Genomic DNA, 12,946 nt, shown 5'->3' on the forward strand with positions numbered 1-12,946 from the left:
CCAACACATACTGTGGCTCTTTTGAAAGGTGAAACTTTATGCTTCAAATGGCCACAAACCGTTTGTTTCTACGTGCCTCCATTCCTGAGAAAACTCAAGCTAAACATGGCTGGGTTTCACCAAATCCCACTAAACAACAATAACACAGACGCACCGTGCTGTGTCACAGCCTCTCGCCGCGGAATGTGATGGTCTCTGGGCCACAGCGGCTCGGGAACACCGGTCCCACCGATGGTCGCGGTCCTTCTGTGGTACGGGTCGGTGCCGGCGGCCTGCTTTGGCCCAGAGACCATCACCTTTTTCCGTGGGAGGACCTTGGGGAGGACACGGTGTTGCTCCAGATGAAGACCAGGCGGGACTGTCGGCTGAGAGCTTCCTGGTTCTGCTCCGAGCTGCTGGAGCCTCGCGGGTGAGAGCGGAGCAGCTGCTGCATCCACATGCAGAACTCCGTTTGCAGAAGCCGAGTTACGATAAAAACTTCCAGATCGTGAGCTGTCATGAGTTTTTGATCGTCATCTATTTCAGTTCTGCTCGTTGTAGAGTCCCCAAATTTACACATAAGGTGTGTTAAAGTGTCTAGTTTCATAGTTTAACCAGGCACTCAACACATGGGAACGAAAAACGAAAAATTACGTGGTTGGCACTCAATGAGTTAACATTACTCCTGTTGATTTTTTTTTAATCCATTACAATGTGTTGTGACTTTTTTTTATTGTGTCTTTATTTTTCAGGTGTTTTTGGTTCTTCGTGCAGGAGAGTGACTTACACTAAAAGAGACCTCTGTGCCTTCAGAGGCTCATCAGTTGACATTTCTTGTGAATACGACAGTTATCGATCTATAAAATCTAAGTTCTGGTTCCGATCTCAACGCAATGACCATCACAGACGACCCGAGGACCTTCGTAATAACTCCCAATACTCAGGTCGTGTCCAGTTTCTGGAGACAGAGACAGGACGCTCCACTCTGAGAATCAGCAACTTGACAAAAAGAGACTCGGCCGAGTACCGCTTCAAATTCACAACAAATGAGTTTGAATGGGAAAGCAGTCTCCCTGGTACAACTCTGGCTGTCAAAGGTAATGATGAACATAAAATCATTTTCTAGTTAATGAAGCAGTATTTAATATAATTTTTTAAAGTATGTATTAAAGGAATGGATAAAATGAGAGGTAAATACATTTTCAACAATTAGGCTCATTGATGACAAGAACATGATAAGTTGTTGCTAAGAAGATACATTAACAGTGTGGTTATTATTAAGTCCGTTCGATCTTTCACTGTTTTCAGCGGCACTTTAACTTGCAAGGTTGGTTTTTGGCTAAGAGTTGCTAGTGGAAGGCAGAGAGCCTCCATTCTCCCCAGTCATTTATTTAACTATGACAATTACTCCAAAGCTGTGCAATGAATGTAAAAATGTAGCATAGATAAGGTAAAAATCTTGCATATTTCCTTTTTAACAAGTTGCAGTGCAATAAGAACAGCAGCCTGAGCATGCCCACTCATAAAAACAAGCCTAGATACTAGTTATTTGGAATACTAGGTTGCAGTTATAACCGGTGGCCAGAGGGGGGAGACATTGTACATCCAACACATGTGATTCTTCTTCACAGATCCACGTGTGTGGGTGCAGGTGATCGGGTCTTCAGCTGGTCCAAAGCTGATTTGTCAAAGCAACTGTCGTGTCTCTGGTCCATCCTTAATCTGGTACAAGAATGAGAGAGAAATTCGGGGAAAGACGTCTCCATCTTTCAGTGGACTCGTTGATCTTGAGTACAGCTATTCCTGTGCTTATGAGGGTCATCGCTCTGCTGCAGTGTGTGAGTTCACTCCTGGGTTCCTGACACCCACTACCTTTCCTGATTAGTGCATTAGTGAAGGTAGTTAAAGGACAATTCCTGGCAAATTCAACCTGGGGCTATAGTTTCCTAATATTTTAGTTTTAAACCAACACTAAGGAACTGTTCAACCTTCATAAAATATTTTCATACCTTTTGTGATGGTACATCGACTTACAACAGGTTGAATGACACCTCTGTCATAGCCTGAGGGGGTCTGTATCATTATGGTCTGTATCACCTTCACTGGCACTTGAGCACTGTAAAAGAGAGTAACGACACCACCATTGACTCCCGTGGTAAGGGTTTAAGGGTTTAAGGGTTTAAGGGTTTTGCGCCCCTAGTGGCAGGATATGGGTATTGCAAAAGCGCCCAGAAAACCCATTCACTCCAGTGTATGTGTGTTGCCCACTTGCTTGTAAATTGATGAAAATGGCCGTGTTTTTGTTTTTAGGTGTCTTGGTCATATCAGATTATACTTAGAATTTGTTTATTACAAAATGTAGATTGAAACATTCATGTAGACAACTGTTTTTTTTGTGTGTTTTTTTTTACTTGCCTATGGGTTAATGTTTATCTGTAAAGGATCCTCAATGATGCTATTAACGTGGCTGATCTATAAATGTCCTTAAATTATTGAAAACACCACACTGCTCATTCACCAACAATGCAGAGATGTCAGTTCTTGGGAACTTTTGCAAAACCCATATTCCTCCACCAGGAGGCGCTTCGATTGGACCAATGCTGTCCTTACTCTCTTTTACAGTGCTCTAACTGGCACTAAGCAACTGTGAGGAGCATGGTGGGAACCCGGCTCTCACTTAAGTTTCACTTTCACTTTCACGAGTCACGACGAGGAGGAAGCAGCAATGCGGCACCTTTCAGTCGGATTGTGCATGTGTGTTTACTGTGAAATGATCCGCTGGTAACAGAAACTAGTTAGTTTGGGAAATGGAGTCTTCCTTCAGGCAAAACACTACCGCTTTGCGCCACTGGCGCCGCCAAACCCAACCAAAACTGAAAATTCTTAAGTACTGCTTTAAAAGAAGGACTCAAGATTTTCATTTTAATTGCTCCTGTTTTGCAGTTCTGTTCCTGCATCGCCACGGCAGCGCATAATGAGAGCCGACCAATCTTTCCCCTCTAAGCCGCACTTTTTTTCCACAAACAGTGTCAGATGGCTATTCAAACATACACCACGGGGTTTGCTTACTTCAAGCAAGCGGACATGTTTGTAAACTGAGCTTAATACAAAGTCTAATGAAGCCCCTTGTGAACTCGCAAAGTCTCGCATGAGAGTCAAGTTGACAGCGAACTGTGTTAGTGTTTATTAAATATCAACTCAGAGCCACAACGTCTTCGTAGCAGTGAGAGTAAACCTGGATATTGTTTATTATACCTGTAAACATACTGAGAGCATCAACTTGACTCTTAGGTTAAATGTATTAGGCTCTCTTTACAAACATGTCCGCTTTCTTGAAGTAAACAACCCTCTCGGTGTATGTTCGAAGCCATCTGATGCTGTCTGTGGACAAAAATTGTGGCTTTGAGGGATGTAAACAGCCTTAACAGCACCGTGGCGATGCAGGGACAGGAACAGAACTACTGCATAACAGGAGCAATTAAAACAAAAATCTTCAGAATCCTTATTTTACACCTAAAATATTAGGAAACTAGAACCCCAGGTTGAATTTGCCCAGAATTGTCCTTTAAGAGCAAGATTGCAACAGCAAATTTGATGATAAAATCTGTTTCTTAAGAAAGGATATTTATTCAACTCTTCAGGGTGTGGTCTTATACGCAGTGTGAATAAATATCTTGATGTGTTTGTGTTTACTGCACATGATTTAACTAATGGGGCTCCACTTATGAAGTTTGTCTTTTTTGTTTGTAGGTTTGTGTCATTATTATTTAAAAAATGAAAAAAGTAACAGCACCCTAGTGATTTTAATCAGCACAGGGATTAGGGATCAACAAGAATAGATTCTACCATAACAGACTTTTTCTTTATTTTCTTTATTTATTTATTTAAGGAGGACAATGCACATTAATGGACATAATAAAATGTAAAAGTGTCAGTGTTAGCCAACGGCTAGTTTCCGACTGTAGTCCTCCTGGCAAGGTGTTAAAAGCCATTAAAATAAACACAAGGACATAACAACAGAATTCATAAAACAGGAAAAACACACATGTATCCAACAGAAACCAACAGACAAAAAAACTACAAAGAGAGACAATTAACATGACGCTATTATGAAAAAAAAAATGAAAAAAAAAGACTGTTTATGGATGGATAAAATGGATGAAGATACAACAATGCAAGACCAGGACAGGGTTTCTTGAAGGAGTTGTGCTAGGATGGGTTGAGAACACAACGAAACCAAAATATAGTAAGGCAAGGCAAGGCAATTTTATTAGTACAGCCCGTTTTTACAAACAGTTTGTCTCAAAGGCTTTACATGGCATCGTAACAACATCCTCTGTCCTTAGACCCTCACATCGACTGAGGAAAAACTCCATGGAAAACCCTTTTAACAGGGAAAAATCGGAGAAACCTCAGGGTGAGCAACAGAGGAGGGATCCCTCACCCAGGACACAGTGTAATAAAGTGCTACAGTGCGCAATAAAAAACTGTCAGGGATGGATGGATGAAATGGAGGTGCAGCAATGCAAGAACCAGGGCAGGGTTTTTGTTGGAGTTGTGCTAAGATGGAATAAGAAACACAAACAACATACAATGTAATAAAGTGCTACAGTGCTCAAGTAAAGGTTGCAGTGCTTAAGAGAGTTGTTGGGGTTTGAGTCGGCTGTCGGAGGTGAGTGGATGGAAAGGAGCGCAACAATGCAGAGACCCGAGACACGATTTCGTTTGGAGTTGAACTCATGGTAATGTGTGTTTATTTCCTGCAGATGCTCCAAAGGTTGTATCGGTGTCGATGAGTCACCCCGGTGACATGATCAAGGACAGTTTAGTGACGCTGACCTGTAGCAGCAGTGACGCCAACCCCCCCGCCGCCTACACCTGGTACAAAAACAACCAATCACTGCTCAGTCAGCAGCAGCTGGTTTTCACCTCCATCCAGTCCTCCGACTCTGGAGAGTATCACTGCACGGCTGAGAATAAGCTGAAGAAGACGACATCTGAACGTGTCTCAATTAATGTGAAATGTGAGTAGGAAGAAACTGTTTATTGAATGCAACTAATGGCTTAAATCTAATGGCTTAAATCTGTTGGGTTTCAAATGCATTTCTTACATTCAGTCCATTGTAATTCATCGAACACCCCTGGTTGTGTGATGTCAAATTCATTCAGATGCTGCAACACACCTCAATTCATATAGTTATTACATTTCTTTCAGATGCTCCACAGACCCCTACTCTGTCAGTGAGTCCCTCTGCTGAGATAGTGGAGGGCAGTTCAGTGACTCTGACCTGTAGCAGTGATGCTAACCCAGCAGCTAAACTCACCTGGTACAAGGAGAACCAAAATCTTAATCACGGACCAGAAGGAGTTTATCATTTCTCCTCCATCAGTTCTGAGGACAGAGGGACCTACCACTGCAAGTCTGAGAATCAGTTTGGATGGATTAACTCGTCATCTTTGGTTATAGACATCTTGTGTAAGTAGAAAACATATCTCGAAATCTTAAAAGTCATCAAGTCATACAGAGCAATATTAATGCATCTTCATGTTTCCTCCTCCAGATGCTCCAAAGCTTCCCTCTGTGTCAGTGAGTCCCTCTGCTGAGATAGTGGAGGGCAGTTCAGTGACTCTGACCTGTAGCAGTGATGCTAACCCAGCAGCTAATTACACCTGGTACAAGGAGGATGAAGACTCACCAAAAGCTTCAGGACAGATCTTCACCATCACTGACCTCAGACCTGAACACAGTGGGAGTTATTCCTGTGAAGCCCAGAACACAAGAGGACGTCAGAAGTCCACCTTAAATCTGACCGTTGTTGTGTCACGTGAGTTCTGCACATTCATCATTATCAGTTTACTGCAGCTTCGATTTTATGCAGACACACACATCCATTACACACACATCTCCCTGACACCAACAGTTTTTGTAGATTAAAGCTTCAATAAGCGATCCGGTGGTTTTGTCTAACTTCTTGTCAGCCGATGGAGTTAGCACCCCCCGCCCTCGTCCCTACGTCACCACATTCAGGCGCATCCCTTGGCTGCACACACAGAGAGGACTGCCCCTTTATGCCGTTCTCTCTCCTCATTGGATGAAGGTTGTAGGATACAAGGAAAGTTTTCTCCTGGGCTCAGAGCAGAGCAGAGTGACTGACAGACCCGTGTTTCAGACCAAAACCTTTAACTCAATGTGTATTAATCCTCTGTTGACTCAGTCGTCCTGTAACTCCCTCATCAGTTGTCAGTGTTTCCTTCTGATCCTCCAGGTTCATGGAAATTAGCAGTTTCTGGAACAGTCACTGTTGTTCTCCTGGTTCTGGTCCTCCTCACTGTCTTCCTGTGGATCAGGTGAGAACGTCTGTGTCTCCATCATCATCTTCACTGATCCATGTAAATGTAGGAGTTGATTCATTCGACTGTTTTTCCTCCTGTGTAGAAGTGATAAATTCACACAGGAGTGTGAACAAGAAGAGAAACCTGACAACAGAGAAGAGGTGAGACAGGAAGTGTTAAAGGGCTCTAATTTCATGCGTTCCAAAAACAGGTTGAGTTTCCCTCGCTCACCTGCCCTCAGCCCTTGGTATTACGTCACACCAAGGCCACTTGGAGAACGGAGGGAAAGTGGGCGGGGGAGGAGTAGAAGAGGTAAATGGTACACACCTGCCCTCGTTCACTAGCAGCTGAGACAATCACATCGACCACATGTCGTAGATGAAGCGCTATACTGCCTCTTGAAATACATCTGTCTCTGTCACTGATGATGAGCTCTGCTTCATCAGACCAATCATGTTTAAAATACCTTATTAAACTACACATCAACACAGGCTCAGCAACATATGAATATGAAATGTCAGATTAAAAAGGCTTTCCACACATTTTTTTTGTGTCGAATAAGTTTTCCTATTATGTAAGGGATAATGTATAGTTCGGAGGTTGTTGTGGAGAAATAAACCCCGACAGGTTATATGGTTTCATACAACATGAAGGGGTTTATTTCTCCATAACAACCGACCAACTGTACATTATCCCGCTTAGAACACGGCCTACAACTAAATCATTCAATAATGTAACACAAAATAATGATAAAAAGAGATTTTATTCATGTAAAATTAGACCGTTGCTCGGGACGCCGCTCTGACCAGCGCAGCACAGAAAAGAGAAAGTATGCAGGATATTTACTTTATGTTTCATTTTTACCGTCATTAAACAGCTTGGGACTAATAGTGATGTTAGATAAACGACTTGTAACCTGTTACAGGGAGAGTGGAGGCTCCTAAGTTATTTCCACATCGTGGCTGAAAAGTAAACTTGCATCAGAACCTCTGACCGTGTCACAGCTCCTCTCCTCTCTGTAGCTCCGCGACACAAACGCACCCCATAATCTCTTGTTTATGACAGGTACGACTACACACGATACATGGTAACGTGTGTGGTAATCCATCGATCCACTGATTGATTATCAAAGGCTTCAAATGCACGAACGGGAGGAGGCTCAGCAAAACAGCGGCCGTGACCGGACATGCAGAGTCGGCCGTTGCTATGGAGTCCCTAGCAACGGTCCGCTCAGCGGTGGTCTATCCAGAAATAAACACCGCAGAATATTGGTGATTGACCAATCAGAATCGAGTATTCAAGAGAGCCGTGTTCTAAATATCTCTACTAGCCGACCACTTGTAAATTGTTTGTTCTGACATGTCACTGCTAAACTAGTTTATTGAATTGAATATTTACTGACCCCTTTCATTTATTTTCTTCTTTGGTGGTAAACACCCAACTGGTGCTTGAGGTTCATTATCGCCACCGCATGGACGTATTTTTCGTGCACCACTGCAATGCATTGTGGGTGATATACAGCTCTGGAGTGACCATCGATGTTGACTCGATCACTCAGCCCTCAAGGGTCGATCTCACCAAGTTCACTTCAGCTGTTTAGAGAAATGGAACAGCCCTTATGATGGCGGCGGGGGGGGATTCCCCCGAGGGCAAGTGCTGAGGGCAAGTGAGCGAGGGCGACTCAACATGCTTTTGGAACGGACCCTGGCGTGGCGCCAACGGGGTGTGTCCAGGCGCATTTTGCAAGTTTCGTGCATGGTGCAGCCCGGTGCAGCCTGGCGTAAGTACTCCTCTGTCCCACCTCCGTCCCTCCTACCAGCGCAAGTGGCAAAGAGGGAGGAGAGAAGGCGTGAGTGGATTTAACACAGAGTCAAACACAAAGTCAAATCTTCACCAATCAAACAAGCTCCTCTCCTCACCTTTAAAGCTATCAGTAAGCCATCCGGTGGTTTTGGCTAACTTCCTGTCAGCAGATGGAGTCAGCAGTCCCCGCCCTCGTCCCTACGTCACCACATTCACGCACATCCCTTGGCTGCACACACAGAGAGGACTGCCCCTTTATGCCGTTCTCTCTCCTCATTGGATAAAGGTTGTAGGATACAAGGAAAGTTTTCTCCTGGGCTCAGAGCAGAGCAGAGTGACTGACAGACCCGTGTTTCAGACCAAACACTCTATAGAAGTGATTGCTGTCGGAAGATACAACTATTTAAGACTTAGGTTAACACAAATATTCCGCTTACTTCTGCTTTAAATACGCAAAGCGCACAGCAATTTTGTCATTTTATATTTCGACAGCGACACCAGACAGGCAAACTTTTTCTAGGGAGGAAACTGATGTTTTGGTCTGGGAGGTCCAAGCTCACAGTGGCAGAATAAATGGTCACGCAAACAAGTCTCCACAGACTGATGAAGCAGAAGTAGTCTGGGACAAGGTTACTAATATCGTTAATCAGGTTTTCCCTGATACACTGGGAACCATTGTCCAGTGTTAAAAAAAGCAACACCCCTTTTCCATTAATAAAGACACTCATATTTAGTAACGTATATTTAAACCCCTTGTTACAAATACAAGTAGTGTGCACAGATCACAACATAAACAAATACCATGTGTAACAGGGATGAAATCAGAAGCCTAAAGGACACGTCTCTCTTTTTCTCTTTTCTTTTGAATTTTCTAAGATGCCTGGTTGCAGTTTGTTTCATCTGTGTTAATTCAGTCAGGTTTAGTTTCCATTACGCGTGACAAATGCCTTTGATCTGACATCAGATGTAACGGGACAATCGATATAGATATAAATATATGTGCTGGTTCAGATAGTTGCATTGAATAGTGGTTGTTGTGATTGCCGGACGAAATTACCACTGCATGGGCTGCGCCACGAAATTAGAGTCCAATGTCTTCTCTTGTAAAATGAAGCATGAATGTCAGACTGTGCTTGTCCTGTTTTGAACTGTGGATGATGGCGTAGATCCCTCAGGCTGAAAAAAGTGGCTCTAAACTGTGGAACTTCAGTACTACATTTGTAGTTTGTTTGTTTTTGACTTGCTGGATATATGTGGACCCCCATTTACCCACCTTTAAGTCTGTAAAGCTAAACATACCTACATATGGATTGATTGGCTTTGTGAATTTAAGTTGTTTGTGAATATTCTGACCTCTGGTGGTTGAGAATGGGTATTGCAAAAATACCAATTGGGTAACACTTTACAATAAGGGTCCCTTAATCAACGTCAGTTAGTACATTATTAAACATTAATTAACTGTTTACAGATATATTACCAATCATTATTATGTATTAAGAAACACATTAATTAATGTAGCCTATTAGTAAGCAGTTAATTAATGTTTACTACTCAAAGTTAGTCACTAAATTATTACGTAATAATAAAAGTTGAATAATGTAATAATTAATGCTGAGTAATGCATACATAATGATAACTAACACATTAGTTTATATATTAATGCTTAATAATGTACTAACTAATGTTAATTAAGGGACCCTTATTGTAAAGTATTACCAATAATGGATTATTGTTCCCACAAACAATAAAAGTCTTGTTACAATTGAGTTGTCTTTGTTCTGTCAGCTGAATATGGACCCAGTGTATGACTCAGTCTCATGGAGAGCAGAAGAGGAGGATGACATTCACTACGCCTATGTGAGCTTCCCTCAGAACCAGGGAGACCCTGTCTACTCCAACATCAGAGACTGTTACCAGAGAGAATCTGTGGGAGATGAAGAGGAGACTGAATACGCTGTTGTCAGATTTAACAAAGCCAGAAGCGAATCACAGTGAGTAGCTCCTCTTACATGAATGTTGTTATTGCTACACTCCAATGAAAATACACATTAGATAAAACGAATTGCTGGAGTGAATGGTTTATTCTCTTCACAGGGCAAGATGGGAAGAAGATGGAATGGGTCCATTTGCTCTGTACAGCACAGTCAACAAAAACAAAAACACATGAATCTCTTGTTCGTTATGTACACGCCATGATTTTACGGCATAAAGGGAAACAGAAAAAATGAAAACAAAAACAGCAGTAAGATACTTCTGCTCTCATCAAAGCATGTTTGCTGAAGGAAGAAGCCTGTCTGACAAGCTGCCATATAGATATGACAGTGGGCGACATTGTAGTATATGTAAATTGTAAAGATAATATAACAATAATGCTAAAATAGAGTCAACATTTCTGTTGTGCAAAGGCATCCACTGGGTGTAAAGCATCACATATTGCTTTTTGTTACAGTGGGTGTGTATTGTACCTGAAATATTGAAAATCAAGTGATATGTAACACTCTTTAGTTACACACACAGTGTAATCCCCAATATTTCTAGTTTAACCATGTTGAGCTATACAGTCTGAATGAATTTTGTAGATGTAGTTCCTTTATTTCACCAGCAGGGTGCGTATCCCACATACGCAAGCGCCACTCACGCTCGTAGTTCCTAGTTTCCCCTGCTTGTTTTTTTTCTTTCCTTCACTGATGCCGATGAAGACAGACACACTAGCCGAGACAGAGCTTGCTAATGTTAATAACTAGACTAAAAGTGGTTAAAACTTTATTTTGTCTTGAGTTATTGATCCATGAGGTATCCACAACCGTGAGGAGGTTTTTTTGGAGTGCCGGACATTGCCGTGTTGTTGTGTTTTTGTCGAGGAAAAACTCCGGTTGGTTTTTTTTTCGTGTATGAAACGATTCTGATGGCGAGCCAGAGCCCAAACCCGAGGAACGTGGAGAAGGACACCGGCTTACATGCGTGGAGGGTGTGACGTCGGCGCATCTATCACATCATACAGATAAGACACAAAATCACACTACCCGGGTAGATGAACAATTACATGAACAATTGCACCACAATACATTAAAGGACTAATACACAAACTGTGGACACTGGACATTTGACTATTTTTGGACTTGTATTGGACTTTGTTTGTTTATTATTTTGGGCCCATTATTTCGTTTGTACTTTGAACAATATTTTATTATTTCCTTTGCACTTTGAACAATATTTTTCTATTTCATTTGCACTTTGAACAACATTTTTGTGAGTTGTAAAATTTGTTTATGCTGTTGGTTACAACTGAGGTCGTTGAATGGTAAATACCAGGTTGAATTTACTGGGTTTTTGATACATAGAGAAAAGTATTAATCCAGTCATAGCTGAACAAGTTCAGTTGTCGGTATTAAGAGTGGCTTTCCTGCCAATAAAGAACATTTTGTTACTCTTTTCTAAACTGTGGTCCATGTCATTTAAATCCTCCCTGAGCGAAACTATTTCTTCTGATTTTGGCCTAACCTTTAAAGTACATGATAGTCACCTTAGCCCATGTACAGTAGACATGCGTTACAGATATATTCAATTAAATATTTGGAACATTTGACTCTTACTCTTTTTTTTTTTTGCATGAAATGTACATTAGACAGAAGCAGCCTCTGGTACGGTAGGTCCACAACACTGTAGGTCAACAGTATGAACAGAAGACGACACTGACGTTAAATGATGATGTGTTAGTCGGCTGTGGTGAAGTAGCAGGTGCTCTTCAGTGTGTTGTAATAATAAGCCACAAGAAGCTCAAGTGCCTTACTGTCTAAATCAAAAGACTCGTGCATTTTTTTAGGTGAGTTTTCATTCCTTCCTCACCCTAAATACAAGGTAGGCTACAATACAAGATTACTGTGTGTTTGACAAGCATATCCAAAGAGGCTCAACAGCCCCAAATTCATTATCATTTACCAAAGGTTCAGCAGTCAACACAACATCCTTACAAAAACGTGTATTGTTCTTCTTTTCATGCAGAAGAGGGCCGGTCCTCTGAAAGAAAGATTATCCTGCCAAGGTAGTATTTCACTTATCCTGAAGTCAAAAGCAGAGGGACAAAAGTTGCACTTGCACTGTCTTCATTGATATTTTTAATGTAAAGAGGAAGGAAGTCTCTTGTTCCCACAGCAGCTGCATGCCTTGAAGAGAGGAACAACTCTTTTCTCTACTGTAAGAGTATTTCTTAAATTTACATTTCTGTCACAAAGAGAGAGATGAGAGGAGCATTGACGAGTGCAACAACAAGTGGATTTGTTGTTGTCCTTCTTCTCACTGTACAAGGTAACGTACATCTGGATTAACTTTGCTCGACCATATCCCTTTCTTACTGTGTCGTCGATCTGTGCACTTGTTTCGCGCTCAGTTTTTATTCTTTTAAATCAGAATTGTTAGATCTGTTAAACATTTTCACACAAGCATCATTTCAGTATCTTTTTACCCCGAATACGAGTGGTGAGTGGTGTCAGTCGGTCAGTGAAGGTACAGTAGAGCTGTTTGAATTAACTGTATAAATGCAGAGCTGTAGTAACTGTAAGAGAATTACATAACACTTACCATGGTTCAAAATGACGAACTAAATGTTGTTGTTTTTTTTACCTCCTTTTTTAATGTCAGTGTGGTGTTTCCAGTCCCTGTACGGTCAACTGTGACTACACTATCACATAATTTAGCAACCCAGTTCAAAAAAGCTAATGCGCATAGTGTACTACTAAAATCCTCACTTAAGTGAACAGAGAAGAAAAAACAACAAAGACATTTCAGACACCAAAGTAGTTAAGTGTTGGTCACATGGCCATGGCTTTTCCTC

General features: G+C 41.7%; 3 protein-coding genes across 3 annotated transcripts in view; all 3 read left to right on the forward strand.

Annotated features, from left to right (window-relative positions):
- Nucleotides 1-12,946, forward strand: part of LOC146960773 (sialoadhesin-like) — a 52,876-nt gene that overhangs the window by 28,684 nt on the left and 11,246 nt on the right. The window lies entirely within an intron of this gene.
- On the forward strand, nt 438-5,011 carry LOC146960776 (titin-like). Its single transcript, XM_085772061.1, has 4 exons — nt 438-453; nt 732-1,076; nt 1,611-1,817; nt 4,746-5,011. Exons 1-4 carry the CDS (start codon nt 438-440, stop codon nt 5,009-5,011), a joined length of 834 nt encoding a protein of 277 aa, XP_085628187.1.
- LOC146960777 (uncharacterized) lies at nt 5,503-10,513 on the forward strand. The gene is made up of 5 exons (XM_085772075.1): nt 5,503-5,804; nt 6,246-6,327; nt 6,416-6,473; nt 9,901-10,106; nt 10,210-10,513. Exons 1-5 carry the CDS (start codon nt 5,525-5,527, stop codon nt 10,280-10,282), a joined length of 699 nt encoding a protein of 232 aa, XP_085628201.1. The 5' UTR covers nt 5,503-5,524; the 3' UTR covers nt 10,283-10,513.

Source organism: Trachurus japonicus, unplaced genomic scaffold (assembly GCF_045865225.1).
Source record: "Trachurus japonicus isolate A0001 unplaced genomic scaffold, Traja_1.0 AP030010.1".
Taxonomy (NCBI): domain Eukaryota; kingdom Metazoa; phylum Chordata; class Actinopteri; order Carangiformes; family Carangidae; genus Trachurus; species Trachurus japonicus.